At 41.9% G+C, this 14,225-nt stretch overlaps 2 protein-coding genes across 12 annotated transcripts in view; both read right to left on the reverse strand.

The window, feature by feature from the left end:
* SYNJ1 (synaptojanin 1) overlaps positions 1-285 on the reverse strand; it is a 69,886-nt gene extending 69,601 nt beyond the window's left edge. For all 11 annotated transcript variants that reach the window (XM_040584931.1, XM_040584933.1, XM_040584927.1 and 8 more), the window contains exon 1: positions 183-285. The gene's annotated coding sequence lies outside the window, so the exon portion shown is untranslated. The remainder of the gene's footprint in view (positions 1-182) is intronic.
* A 6,994-nt stretch (positions 286-7,279) lies between these two features.
* The window catches only part of PAXBP1 (PAX3 and PAX7 binding protein 1), a 29,260-nt gene continuing 22,314 nt past the window's right edge, over positions 7,280-14,225 (reverse strand). The window contains 3 exon segments of the mRNA XM_040584936.1: positions 7,280-8,824; positions 10,966-11,120; positions 12,544-12,690. Coding sequence (XP_040440870.1) covers positions 8,707-8,824; positions 10,966-11,120; positions 12,544-12,690 — 420 coding nt within the window. The 3' untranslated portion in view covers positions 7,280-8,706.

A 14,225-nucleotide genomic window follows, 5' to 3' on the forward strand; every position in this document is an offset into this window, starting at 1 on the left:
TGCCCGCGACGCTGACAGAGCCTCCATCTTGTCTGGCGCCAGCGGCGCCCCCGCGGCCCGAGCCCTGCGACGGCGACAGGCGGGCCGGCCCCGCCGCGCACTGACAGGCGCCGAGCGCCCCCCGGTTGCCGGCGCCCCCCTCCCCAGCCCCCCAGCCGCAGCGGCCCCAGCGCCTCCCTCACCGGCCGCGCCACCTGCCACCAACGGCCGCCCGCTCCGCTCTGTGCCGCGGGAGCCGGCGGGACCTCACTTCCGCCCCGGCCCCGCCGTCCCTTCCGCATTGCGCCTCCCGCCACCGGAAGTCGGTAGAGGACGTGAGGGGGCGGCAGCGCCGGCGGCGCCAGCGGGGTTGGGGGCGGGGGGCGCGGGCCCGGCGCGAGGCAGCGGGCGGGGCGGGTGTGCGGGGGCAGCGACAGCAGCGGCACCGGGCTGGGGGAGGCTGTGCCAGAGCCGGTCCCGGTGAGCGGCGTCCCGCGGGTAGGCCCTGTCAGGGGCACGCTGAGCCCGACCGCTGCGCGCCGGGCAAGCCCCGCTGTCAGGGCGGAGCGGCCTGAGGAAACCTGGCCCCTCAGGGAAAAGTACGAAGAGCGCCCTTAGACGTTCTCCTTTGGCCTTGCCTTACGGCAATCATGGACTCCAGGCCTCAAAGCTGGAAAACGTCCTACGGGTGCACGGTGAGGCTGTGTCAACACACGGGCAGCCCCGGGCCCGGTTGTGTATTTACTGCAGGTGCAGCAGGGGCAGATGTCTTGGGGGTAGGTTCACAAATAGCCGTGCAAACTGAAAAACCTTGCTGAGCAAAATGTGATGGCATAGAAGCTGTCAGCACAAATGCTCACCAGGTGCCTCGGGTCAGGTGAGAGCACTGAATCACGGCTTCTTTCTGCCAGGCTTCAAAATTCTTAGGGACAGACAAAGCACCTCTTTGGAAATTTCCGTTCAGCCTGTGCAGGCTGTAAGTGGAGGGGGCGTACTGCTACACTGGAGCTTTACTGTATTGTGCTGGTGATAACATTGCAAGCTGCTGAGGAGACTACAGACGGCAGGTTTGAGAACTACGTGCTAAAATCAAGAGAGAAGTGGACCTTGCTGCTCTTCTGGATAATGCTGGGGCCAGGATGGCAGTCCAAGTGGCGAGCTGAAGTAGAAAAAACAAAACCTGAAAAACTGTGGAGAAATTCTCCTCACTGAGGCTATAAATCTGAACTAAAGAGTATGCATAAGGGCAAGCGTGAGAGGTATAGCTACCTCCTGAGGTAGCTAATCATTACTTTGCAGTTGAAAACGGACTACTCATTATTTACTTAGCGACTTTTCAAAACATCAGAGAAGTGCATCAGTTGAAAATGTAATCATAGAATCATCAAATCCACAGAATGGTTTGGGTCGGAAGGGACCTTCAGACATCATCTAGTTCCAAGCCCATGCCATGGGCAGGGGCACCTTCCACTAGACCAGGTTGCTCAAAGCCCCATCCAGCCTGGCCTTGAACACTTCCAGGGATGGGGCATCCACAGCTTCTCTGGGCAACCTGTGCCAGTGCCTCACCACCCTCACAGTAAAGAATTTCTTCCTAATATCTAATCTAAATCTACCCTCTTTCAGCTTAAAGCCATAACCCCTTGTCCTGTCACTGCATGCCTTTGTAAAAAGTCCCTCTCCAGCTTTCTTGTAGGCCCCTTTAGGTACTGAAAGGCTGCTATAAGGTCTCCCCAGAGCCGCCTTTTCTCCAGACTGAACAACCCCGACTCTCAGCCTTTTCTCATAGGAGAGGTGTTCCAGCCTTCCCAAATGGGAGGCCCCAATTTTTGTGGTCCTCTTCTGGACCACTCCAACAGGTCCGCGTCTGTCACGTGCTGTGGACCCCAGAGCTGAACGCAGTACTCCAGGTGGGGTCTTACAGAGTGGACCAGCAGGGTAGAATCACCTCCTTCGACCTGCTGGCCACACTTCTTGTTATGTGGCCCCAGGTACAATGGGCTTTCTGGGCTGCAAGGGTGCATTGCTGGCTCTTGTCCAATTTTTTGTCCACCAGTGTGAGTTTACCTCAGCTGAGAATGTAAAAAATTAATTGCTAGCCAATAGTGGGAGCTTTGATAAAGCTATTATTAACTTCAGAAAATACTGTTGTTTATAATTTAATGAAAAATAAGAATGAGTATTTTATGCTAATTGCCAGTATAATATACTGCATAATATAGCAAAGCATATTACAAACAAAGTTTGATTTGTTCTTCAGTTTTGTGTGATAAAAGGTTCTGGTAATTTTCCCCCACCTGCCAACTGAATTTCAGAATCTTACCAACCACAAATATATGGAAATGTTGAGACATACCTCTGTAACTGGAGCTCAGAGAGCAGGTAGAGTCATCGAGAATGAATTGAAGTTGAGCCTGGGATAAAGGGGTGAGGGGTGGGGGGAGAGGTGTTTTGTTAATTGTCTTTGTTTCTTGGGATCCAAATTATTTTAATTGGCAATAAATTAAACTAATTCCCCAAGTCAAGTCTGTTTCCCATGATGGTAATTATTAAGTCATCTCCCCATCTCTGTCTTGACCCATGAGCTTCTTCATCCTGTTTTCTCACCCTGTCCCGCCGAGGAGGAGAGTGAGAGAAATCTGCGTGGGCATCTGGCTGCAGTCCAAGGTCAACCCACCATGATTTCGCTGGGCTTCAGAGCAGAAAACTTTGCCATCTGAAAGCCGAGTTGGCTCAAGGCTTCTTGGCAACCTAGGTAACATACCTTTGGTATCAAAAAGGTGAGGAAGCTCAGGTCCATGCTGCATCTGTCACAGGGAAGACAGATGTAAAGTCAGAATCAGGATGCCTGAAAGGGGAAGGTGAAGGTTTCCGAGCCTGCATATTCTGCTGCAAAATTGGGAGGAGGAGTAAAAAAACAAAGCAATGGCAAAAATGGGGCGAGAGTGAGCCTCAGCCTCGGCAGTATCAGCAGCTTCACACACCCCACCTCTCCCCTTGGCAGCAGCAGGAGCCCAGGGCTGCCAGGCTCTGGCATGTGCACCACTGGCAGGGAGCCCACTGACAGTTTTACCCACTCCCCTAGGTATTCAAACCACCATTTTCTCAGGGACATCTGTGGTACTTTACGTCACTAAATTACCAACAGCAAATATATGAAAGTTTTGAAACTATACTTAGTTTGCATATCCTTCCTAGCCCTTACTGTAGGCCTTACTCCTGCAGACTCCTACCGCTCATTAGATCTTTAAAGCTGAGTTTGCTCTATCCACCACTTGTTTGCAGATGCAGGTTCTCTGAACTGCCAGCTCTTTGAGGTAGTAACTACATGTGTACATTATAATTCTAGTATATCTAGTTCAATGAATGTCTTATCCTGATGGGAGCTTTTGGGTAAAATGGCAATATGTAATTTAAGTGCAATACAATGATTTTAAGCCAAATGTCCCCAGGGTGCGTGAGGCCCACAGTCATGCAACCTACATCCCACTTTATGTTTTCTGCTAGCTAAGTATCACAAAAAAATCTTAAGACAGTAAATAGATGATACTCAAGAACTTGTATGAAATCTAGGCCATGAAAATTTGGGCTTAAGCATATTACAAAAATACTGCACCAAATCTTAGAGATATATCTGTGCTTCACTCCAGGTCTATTGTCTATGAAAACATTTAACTATGCACGTAAAGCACAGAAATAATGTAAGTGGAGTCAATGGGACAGTTCACATATTTGAACAAAACCATATGCTTCAGTCATTGTATGGAGCAGAGCCTTAAACTGCAGACCCTTCTATTACTAAGTTTATCTCCATGCAATTATTTTATCCCCATTCATTTATTTCTGCATATTTAGGGCAAGGGTTTTAATTGTATGCAGAAATTAAGTACTCTTGGACAAAAGATCCTACATTATTTCATGGTGCAGACAGGCTCATTCAGCTAACAATTGTAAGGCAACCAAAGTTTTATGTTTGGAGTACCACACGCAGGGCAAAACCACTCAACTCTGATTCATCCTATTCGTCGCAAGAGAGTTTCTCAAAAAACCGCAACCATCCTCCCTCCTTAGCAATCATTTTTGAAGCCTCCTCACAGTTCTCCTTCCTGTACATGCCACTACTAACTCTTGCAGGAATGGTTTGCTTGTGGTCTCACAGGTAAAGCCTAATGGTCAGATCACAGGTATTATTTCCTTTTAGAGCACTGATCACATGACATTTAATTTTCAGTGGACAATAAACCTGTGATGTCAGGGATGCTGCTTTTAAGCACCACCACACACAAGAGGACAGTTCAGCCTATTAAAATGAACCTCACCACATTGTTCTACCAAAGCTGTGCACTACACCAAAACTGCAGATGCTTATCCCCTCCCCCAGTATATATATTTAGGGTTTTCTTTGAAAAAATGCCTTTTTTGTACAGTAATTTAGGAAGAACTGAAAGCAGAACCACAGATTAGCAAACTTTTGCAGAAAATTAGATGTATCCAAAAGGAGGAGAAAGAGGAACCATGTGGCTCTCTATATCTGCACAATTTTTCCTCACTTCTCCATTTCACATTTCAGATTTAATTTTGTTTTTCTTTCTAGTGAAGGACAAGGTTTCCCCTTTGCTATTGGTGATCTTTCAGGTAAAAGTAATTCTGTAACTGTAATCTTACATGACTGTATATTAAAATAATTACAATAATTAAATAACTGTAATAATTCTCTTATGTATTATCCTGTTCATAAAAATGTCAGTGACCAACAATTTTACAAGCAATGTTTTCTTAACATGTTCTACATCTTTTCCTAAACAACCTAAGTACTGAAGAGGTTATTAGACTTTCCCAAGAGTCCCTGTAGAGTTCTGAGCAGAAATAGGATTGCGATGCCACTTAATGTGTTAGTACCTTCTCACATGGGATTTCGTCATGATCTAGGACATCAGTCTCTAACATGTTATAATTTGTTAATTTGGACGGTGAACAGTGAGATGCAGATGGTAAACTGTGGGAGAATAATGTTAAAGCACTTGTCCGCAGATTATACCTCAACCAAGCAGCAGTTATGTTTAAAGATAATTACATAAAGTATGATCATTTTGCTACTAGCATTTAAGTTGCGTCAATAAATAAGATACAGGTGAAGTGGTAGAAGTGAAAGTGGTTATTTTGTTTATAAGTAAAATATGGATAATGTTATCTACATAGTCTTTATGTGCCTATACAATTCTAACCATTTATACATAGGAAAGGCACTGTGTTGCCCAAAACAAGAAGTTAGATTACTTATCACCTGTAAGTATACTTTGCTGCAAGTCTCATGTTCATGTTCTCGTTCTCCAGTTGTGACACCGTATGGGGATAGGAAGGAGAAACTCCTCAAGTGTGCAAGGGCTTAGGCACCACAGCCACACCGTGTCATTGCAGTAGAGGGAGGACTGGCCAAGTGTAGTATGAATTGCTGGTCTTCCACAGCAGTTAATTAAGAAAATGACTACAGGATATCCTGAAAAAAAGATTCTCTGTAGCTCTTATTTATAATGAGGTTACAAGGAAGATAGTCTCTTCATTCCCTCCCTTGCAGTCCTAGTCATAATCTGAAGCGGAACAAAATACCTGTATTTCTAATAATGAATGTCTTGGGCTTTGTTGCTCCACTAGTCTGGACCTCCATTAGTAGCGTGCAACACCTACTGCAAGTGCAGTTACAAACCTGCATTTAAATTTTGTAGCTATGTATATGTATACATACACCCACTATCAGAAAAAAGCAAAGTCTGAGATTGATAGCCGATGGCTTGAAACCTATAGCTTTTCTCCTCCCTGAACTACAGCCAGGGAGACAGTGAATGACTCATTACAAGCATTCTTCCCAGAGAGAGAGTAGAGGGTGTGAATAAACATGATTTCCAAACCAAATCCCACTGTTGTTTTATTAGCCCAGCCCAGCACCACCACAGCAGAGCGTGGTTGAAGAGGGCTTTCAGAGCAGACGGATTACTGTTGACCATCTTTTGTGAACAGGCCACCTTTTTCAAGAGGCACCTGGCACCAGAAGAGAAGAGTTGACTGCAACCTTTATCCTGCACTCTCCAGCTTTATTGCCCCCAGCATTTGAAAATTTTTTTAATTGAAAATCCACACTCTGACACCTTCTGGTCAAGTACTTTCCTTATTTTCCAGTGTTGAAATCTTTTAATCTGCCACCTTGCCACTTCAGTATTAGGTGGCAGTCAAAATTCTGACTGTAGAAAAACCAGTGAAAAGCTTTGGCATTTGAGGTGCAACACCAGAGTCACTCAGTGATTTTGAATGAATTCGACAGCACGCGACGTGCACTTATGGTGATATAATTAGAGCAGACAGGCTTCTAAATTTTTGTAACCTTTTCAGTCATTTCAGCTGAAGGAATTCCATTGTTTAATATATCCAAATTAGAAATAAAGAACATTTGCACCCCTGCAGTAATATTACCTGTTCCCAGTAATACTAACTAGTCAGTTGGACAACCAACTTCAGTTAGCAGCACAGGTCTTAGAACTGCTCCAGCGTATTTTATTCTGTCCACAGAATATACGCCGTCTCCCTCCATATACAGTGGCAGAGGTAGCAGCTATTCTGAACAGCGGCAGTAGTTCTGTTGTACCATAAAAGCCTGGGTTAAAGACTTCATCCTAAAGCCATGCCACTACCCTTCGCTAAGCTTTATACTGCAGTGGCCACGCTAGAAAGAGCAGCCAAGCTAGACTGTGCAAAAAGTGTCGGAACTAGGCATCCTCAGCCCGGAGGTCCTATGACTAGAAAGCAGGCATGCATTAAGATGCAGAAGTCTGTACAGTAATGTTCCTCCTCATGAAAACAACCGCAAATTCTAGTGTTGCATACTTTGGATTATCCCCCCCCTTCTCCCTCCTTCAGCTGTCATTCTACAACTTTGAAAATCTCTGATGATTAAGTCACTAGAGCATAAATACGTACTCTTTTAAAAATGTTGGTAGCATGGATTGTGTCCTCTTCAGTCTACCAAAATGCTAAAATCAGTAAAATTTTAAGCACAGAAAAGGTCAAATCTGTCACTATTAAATCACGTAACTACCAGCACAATAATCTTTCAAAATATCTTTAACTATTCTTTACATAGGTATATGAATTCCAACATTTATCCCATTGCTTTTCCAAGTAAACTTTCGTTCATTCCAAAAATCCATATTTTTTTTCCTGACAGATCGAGGCAGTCAGCCAGCACACGTATTATTTCCTTTACCACCTCCCTAAAGGAATAAAGCTTACCAAGTTGCACTGCAACAGCTCCTTGACAGACGAGTTTATTGAAACAATTTTTAAAAGCAGGTATTTCTGAATGTACTCCATCAATCCCAACATCATAAAAACAATTGTTCAGTGTCCAAATGAAGTGTGCAAGTTACAAATTGTACATTTTTAATACTCATTTATACCACATGACATGAGCATAAAATACAATTTCTTGTTACTCGGTATGCCAATTTATTGCTACAGTTCCCCGAAAAAGTAGGGCACACGTGGAAATAGCTCTTGATCCAAGGCTATTACAGCTGTTCCCATGCCTCAGACCCCAAGATCAAGTCACTAGCATTCTGATATAAATCACCAGATTTTAAAGTGTTTTCTTTTTATTTTACATTCAAATTAAATGCTTTGCAAGACTATTCTTAGATGGTATTTAGTGGGAAGTGTAACATCTGAATATTTACTCAACAAATACTTTGAACAATAGGATATCAAATTTTCTTCACCTTCATTTTGCTTGACAGCTTTAGCCATACTGATCAGAAGAAAGAGGTTCCCATGTATGAAGTTATAAAAAAAGAAAAAAACCCCAACAAACCAACCAAAAAAACAAACAAACAAAACAAAACAAAACCCCCACAAATGGTGAATGTAACCAACTTACACAAGTAACGAGGGTCCAGGGTTCATGGATAAACTATTACTCCTACAGCATGAAAGGTGTCTGGGGCTTAGGAAGTGCTGTCATGTATATTTGCACAATAATCACAATTTCTCATTGTATGCCTGTATTAGAAACAATAATTAAGCACAGTTTTCCATTTTCCTTTCTGCTTTGCTTCTAAGAACAGTCTTAAGAGCTCCATGTTCCGAATGCAAGTAATTTTTTAGCTATTTAAATTTAAGTGCAGCACAGCTGCTTTTTAAAGGTCAGAATCGATCTGAAAGTCTCTCTCCTCTTTAGTTCAAATGACTTTCACTTATTTGAGTGTTTTGCCAGCCCTTTTTACCAATAATATGATTATTTTATTGTCAAAATAAGTATTTTTTTTTTTTGCAAATTAAAAGCTTATTCCAACAGTACAAGATCTCTATCCAGTGTGAAAGCAACATGGTGGTATAAATATATGCATACATTGTATTACACATAATATCTTATACACATTCCAGTTAACCATGGAACAATTAACAGGAGTATATAATTACTAATCATGGGTACAAAGTAGTTTTGTAAACAAGATTTTGAGAAACTTTAAGGAAAATGTGATTTCTGGAAAGATGACAATCTTGGGATTCCATTTTTGTTTTCAAAGTCGTCTTTTTTATTTTTTTAAAGGATGCTGTATATAAGAATGCACTTTGTATTAAAACAAAGATCAATACTTTACAGTTTAAGAAACTTTACATATGTACATAAATTACACATCAGGAATGATTTTAAAGCTCAAAATGAGTTGCCAGAAAAGTCTATTTTCCTTCTATTAAAATCTTTAACTCTTTTACGTTGTGATCATTTGCAACTGTCACAGCATGGTCCAGTGCTCGGATACTTGCTAGAAGCTTTATGATCTGCTTTATGTGCTCCCTAAAAAGAGAGGAAGGAGAAGAAGTCAATACAGGAATGGAACCACCAGGTACAAGTATTAATATTTCAACAGAAGACCACATTATGATTCCATATAGCAAATCAGTTTCAGATAACTTCATAATCGTCTCCTCCATTTGCTTATTCTGATAAAGTAAGTTGGTTATCAACTTTGTACTGAAATTGAAAAGATTATTTTGGAAGTAGGAATTAATCATACAATGTGGTTTAATATAGCTGCAGTATAATCTCACGAAAAAGTCTTGGATTACATAGGGTACTGTGCAATGAGTCACGGCTCACTTGGTAACTGATGTTTAAGCCAAAAAAAAAAAAAAAATCATCAAGGCAGCAAGTATGCTTTAATGCATGCTTTAAAAAGGTATGAAGCTTGCCACCAATGAACTGCACTAGAATTCAGTCAATCTAGAAAGATTAGAGCAAACAAACTGTACTCCTTTGGCTGTCAAGAACAATTTTGGTATCTTGCTAGGAGGATGGATGTGAAATTTAGACCAGCTTCACAAAATAATACTAGAAGTTCAAAATTAATCTTAAAAATGAACCTAGCTCATCTGCAAAAAAGCATCCAACATTTAGAAAACAAGCACCAACAGACGCAGGGAAAGATACGCTTCCCTCTGGTCAGAAATGAATGCATTTTGTTTCAAACAACTGTACTACTTTTCATATAGAAAGACAGGACATTCTTCAGTTATAAGTAGCAGCATTTTGCCTGCACACTTATTTTATCTGCTCAATGGACACACTGGCAACAGATTTGTTAAATGCCAGGAAAAAGCAGGAGGACAGGAGATAGAAATCAAATTAGAACTCACTATGAAAAAAGAATTAATTGGATATTTCTCTTCCAATAAAAAGTTTACAAAGGTTATTATTTCAGCAGGTGAAGAAAGTTCTTTCAAATTTACAAACAGGCTACTAAAATAGAGAAAGTTTAATCTCTACCAGATTCTCTCTCAACTCCATTTCAATTCCAGTATCATGCTAGGCTAGGCATTTTGGTTTTAGAAAGGAAGGAGTAACAGATTATTTTCAATATGAATCATGGGAAATTTAAACCGGTATGTGACACCACTATTATACTTTGGACACAAAGTTCTAAGGCCAGATAAAAAGCTGTTTGAGCACAACCCATTGTGGCACAAAGCTTGGTGTTCTCTGAAAAGGACAGGATTTATATGCTACAGCCAAAAGTGACTCTAAAGGCAGAAAAGTGTCCAATAACCAACATAGTAACTGGAAAAAAAATTATACCCGAAAAAAATTACAAACCTCTTCACCAAGATTTTTCTGCCAAGGTTTAAGGGAAGTTTCTGTATCTGTTTCAGTGCTATGCATAAGAACAAAAGGGAGAAGGATCTAATCCCCTGGAGAGCTTCAATAATTGAAGAGTAATGGCTCAAGGAACTTCAGCTATCAAGAATGACTAACGCAGGTAGCAAGGGGGTTCATCTTTCCAAGTTTCAGGTTTGCTGGAACAACAAAACTATTGACCTCAAAACCCCTCCTTCTCATGCAACAGCATAGGAATACACAATCCTCCAGTCTTGTTATACTCCTGCATATCAGTGCAACAATTATTTTTTTTTTCAAGTGTATCACTGCTTAAAACTATACACCCACAGCATTTCAGGTTACTTGGCCAGCAGGAACATTTATGCATCTAATCCAAACTTTTAATTATGCTGGTTACCACATACAAGTAAAATGACTCTTCGATCTAGGTGAAAACAGGTTCATCTAGTTGGTTGTGTAAATAAGTCAGAACTTTTGTACTGTACACAAAATCAGTTTGTAATTTAGAAGCCGTTATGCAGCAATCGGCAACAGGCTCATGAAGTGGAACAGTCCAAACCCAGTAGCTACAAAATCTGCCAGAATCAGTGACATTAAGCAGTACTGCAAAATATATTATGAATGTTTTACACATTTCCAGCAGTTCCTGTTTTCAGACACCTTAAAAATCTCTCCATCTACCATGCTGTAACATTTTTAAAGTTTGGATTCAAGGAAGTTTCAAAAGACATGCGGTAGTACGCAGGTATTTACTCGCGTTTGCATGCATCAGCAAAATAACACAAGGCACAAGAATTTCAACTGCATTAATTCTAAATTACCTTGCATTTCTTTTCTCTACATCGGAGCAACCAATGCTGTTCCTATAAATTGTATCAGCCAGATGAACAAGGTATCTACAGAAGTTTTCTAGCTGAGAAATAGTCTTGTCTCCTTTCAAATTAGCAAACCACTGTTTAGGAAAGCAAGCAATTACCTAGACATAACAGGAAAGAGAAAGTTAAAAACAACATAGCTTTTAAATTTTTGTTATCTACCATGGTTTATGACTTCTGCCATGTAAGATTGCAGTGACAAGGCCCAAATGAGTGAAACAGTGAGAAACGTAAAGAAAAAAATAACCCAAAATTCAAGCAGTAAAACATTGAAACCTAAACCACAGCTAAACTATGTACAGTTATGAGCCAGAGAGGGCTTCTTCTCTAGTATGTGTAGCAGTTTGCTTGGCAAGGTTTTGTTAGCGGCAGGGGGCTACAGGGGTGGCTTCAGTGAGTAGATGCCAGAAGCTTCCCCCATGTCTGATGGAGCCAATGCCAGCTGGCTCCAAGATGGACCCACCCCTGGCTAAGGCCAAGCCCATCAGTGCCAGTGGTGGCACCTCTGGGATGGCATATTAAGGGGAAAAAAATAAAATCTGTGCCAGCAGAGAAAGGAGTGAGATTACGTGAGAGCAACAACTCTGCAGACACCCAGGTCAGTGAAGAAAAGCAGGAAGGGAGGAGGTGCTTCAGGCGCTGGAGCAGATTCCCCGGCAGCCCGTGGTGAAGACCATGGTGAGGCAGGCTGTCCCCTCAGCCCATGGAGGTCAACAGTGGAGCAGATCTCCACCTGCAGCCCATGAAGGACCCCGTGCCAGAGCAGGTGGATGCCCAAAGGAGACTGTGACCTGTGGGAAACCCACGCTGAAGCAGGTTTGCTGGCAGGACTTGTGACCCCATGGGGGACCCACACTGGAGCAGTTGGCTCCTGAAAGACCACACCCTGTGGAAGGGACCCACGCTGGAGCAGCGTGTGAAGGACTGCAGCCTGCGGGAAGGACTCACGCTGGAGAAGTTCATGGAGAACTGTCTCCCGTGCAAGGGACCCCGTGCTGGAGCAGGGGAAGAGCATAAGAAGGAAGGAGCAGCAGAAACAATGTGTGAACAACTGACTGTAACCCCCATTCCCAATCCTCCTGCATCACTTGGGGCAGAAGGTAGAGAAACCGAGAATTAAGTTAAGCCTGGGAAGAGGGGAGGGGTGGGGGGGAAGGTGGTTTTTTCCCCCCAATTTGAACGGTAATAAATTAAAACTAATTTTCCCCAAGTCTAGTCTGTTTTGCCAGTGATGGTCCCTGTCCTTCTCTTGACCCATGAGCCTTTTGTTATGTTTTCTCTCCCCTGTCTGGTTGAGGAGGTGAGTGACAGAGCGGCTTTGGTGGGCCCCTGGCACTCGGCCAGGGTCAAACAACCACAATATGTATTAAATAAAATAAAATAAATAGCTATTTTTCACCGACATTACAACTTTGAGATATCAAAGCCAAATTTCATAGATAACCTGAAGTTTTAACTAGATTATTCCCTTCAGTTGAAATCTGTGGATTACAAGTGATTTTAAACATTTTTGATTTTACTTACACTTTGAGCTTTTTTAATGCTGTCCTCTCCATACTCAGAGTTTTGAAAAGCCATAAGAATGTATCTGTTTAGCAGACCATCTATCGACAGTTCCTGGAGAGTTTTGTTTGAAAGGATTCCATACCACTGGAGAAAGTTTCCTAGTAACTGAAAATACAACACAGGGAAAATAAGCATTTTAAAACACACCAAAACCAGGAAGTTGATTAAACACTCTACAGCCTCTTCAAATGCAACAGCATGGCCAAGGTAAGCAGTGGAAATACGCCTTGTGAGTTTCAAAACTATTCAGAATCCATGAAGTATCCGCCTAGAGTGTTACAAATACTCATACAACAACCACAACCACCTCATCTCTGCTCATGTTTTGCAAAAGAAATCAGAAAATAAAGAAATTTTTAAGCCATCTTGTTCTCAAAATTTGATGTCAATGTGAAGCAAAGTGAAGCCTAGCATATGCCATACGGGGACAAATTCACAGCCCCCTTGTCAATAAAACCCCCAGCTATGCTGTCAGCATACCCTTATTTCCACGGCACAGTGACTCAAGAGACACAGAAAGTGTCAGGGGCATGCTGGCTAAGCCAACTGTACAGCTGTTGCTCCCCACTGGCATATGGCCTGTGAAGAACTGCTGCCAGCCTCGTACAAATGAACACAGCCAGTTTATTGTTAAGGCAGATCATCAGGAAACAGTAAATGAGCACTTGCCTCCCAGCTTCTATTTCTGCTTGTCTGTGATGCTATAACTGACTTGCTAGTGCAAGAGACCTTTATTTTTAAAGTTTCCCTAAAATAAGACAGCTGTAATAGAATGCAATACTTCTAAACTGCTCAGGCTCAGATACTGCCAGAAACAGGCAATTTCACCCTTTTAAGAGACACAAGCCCTAAGTGATCTGTTTCACTTTTAACAACAGAACTTTAAAAAATTAGCTTTGTGCATTTTTTGCTCTAAACAGCATATAAAAAGTTGACTTTTTTCCCCTTTTAGCATGGAATTCCATGCCAAATATTTTAAGTAAATTAAGTGATTGCAAGCCTATTCTGAATACAGCCCCCCTCACTGCTGCAATTTAAATAGAAAATTCTGGATAACAGTTCTGTTTGCATGATCACGGAGATTGCAGTTCAATCAACACTTTCCTGTTTAGCTGGGAATTAGTTTCTTCACAGCCTTTTACTATGACCACAGCAGTCATAGCTTCTCTGCAAACTCTGTATCGCACATTCCACACAGACTTTTTCTTTCACACTCTTTATCGTCTCAATTAAACCCAGATTACAAATGCTCTTAATTTACAAGTAGCAGCAAGAATTCCAAACAAGGCCAAGCTATTTTCATGAAGGTTCTCACACTACATATTAAAAAAAACCTGTAAAACCCAAGCTCTCTCATTCCCACATAAGTGAAATAAAAGCAGCATATTTCATTCTGACAAATACAACAACATTAAAAAATCCTGGGTTGAGTATGCTAACTAAACCCACAACATACATGTTAAAATGACGGCGCTTTCACTTGGCAATCTTTCGAGGAAGGCACAGTGCATTATCAAACACTAGGAATACTAATACAAATTCTTTCAAATAAAGTTAATGCAATTTCCATCTACCACTTTCCACAAATTTGAAGAGGATTTTATTGCTACACTGTTTAGACCAAAGATTTACCGGATGGA

This window comes from Falco naumanni, chromosome 2 (assembly GCF_017639655.2).
Source record: "Falco naumanni isolate bFalNau1 chromosome 2, bFalNau1.pat, whole genome shotgun sequence".
Classification (NCBI taxonomy): Eukaryota; Metazoa; Chordata; class Aves; order Falconiformes; family Falconidae; genus Falco; species Falco naumanni.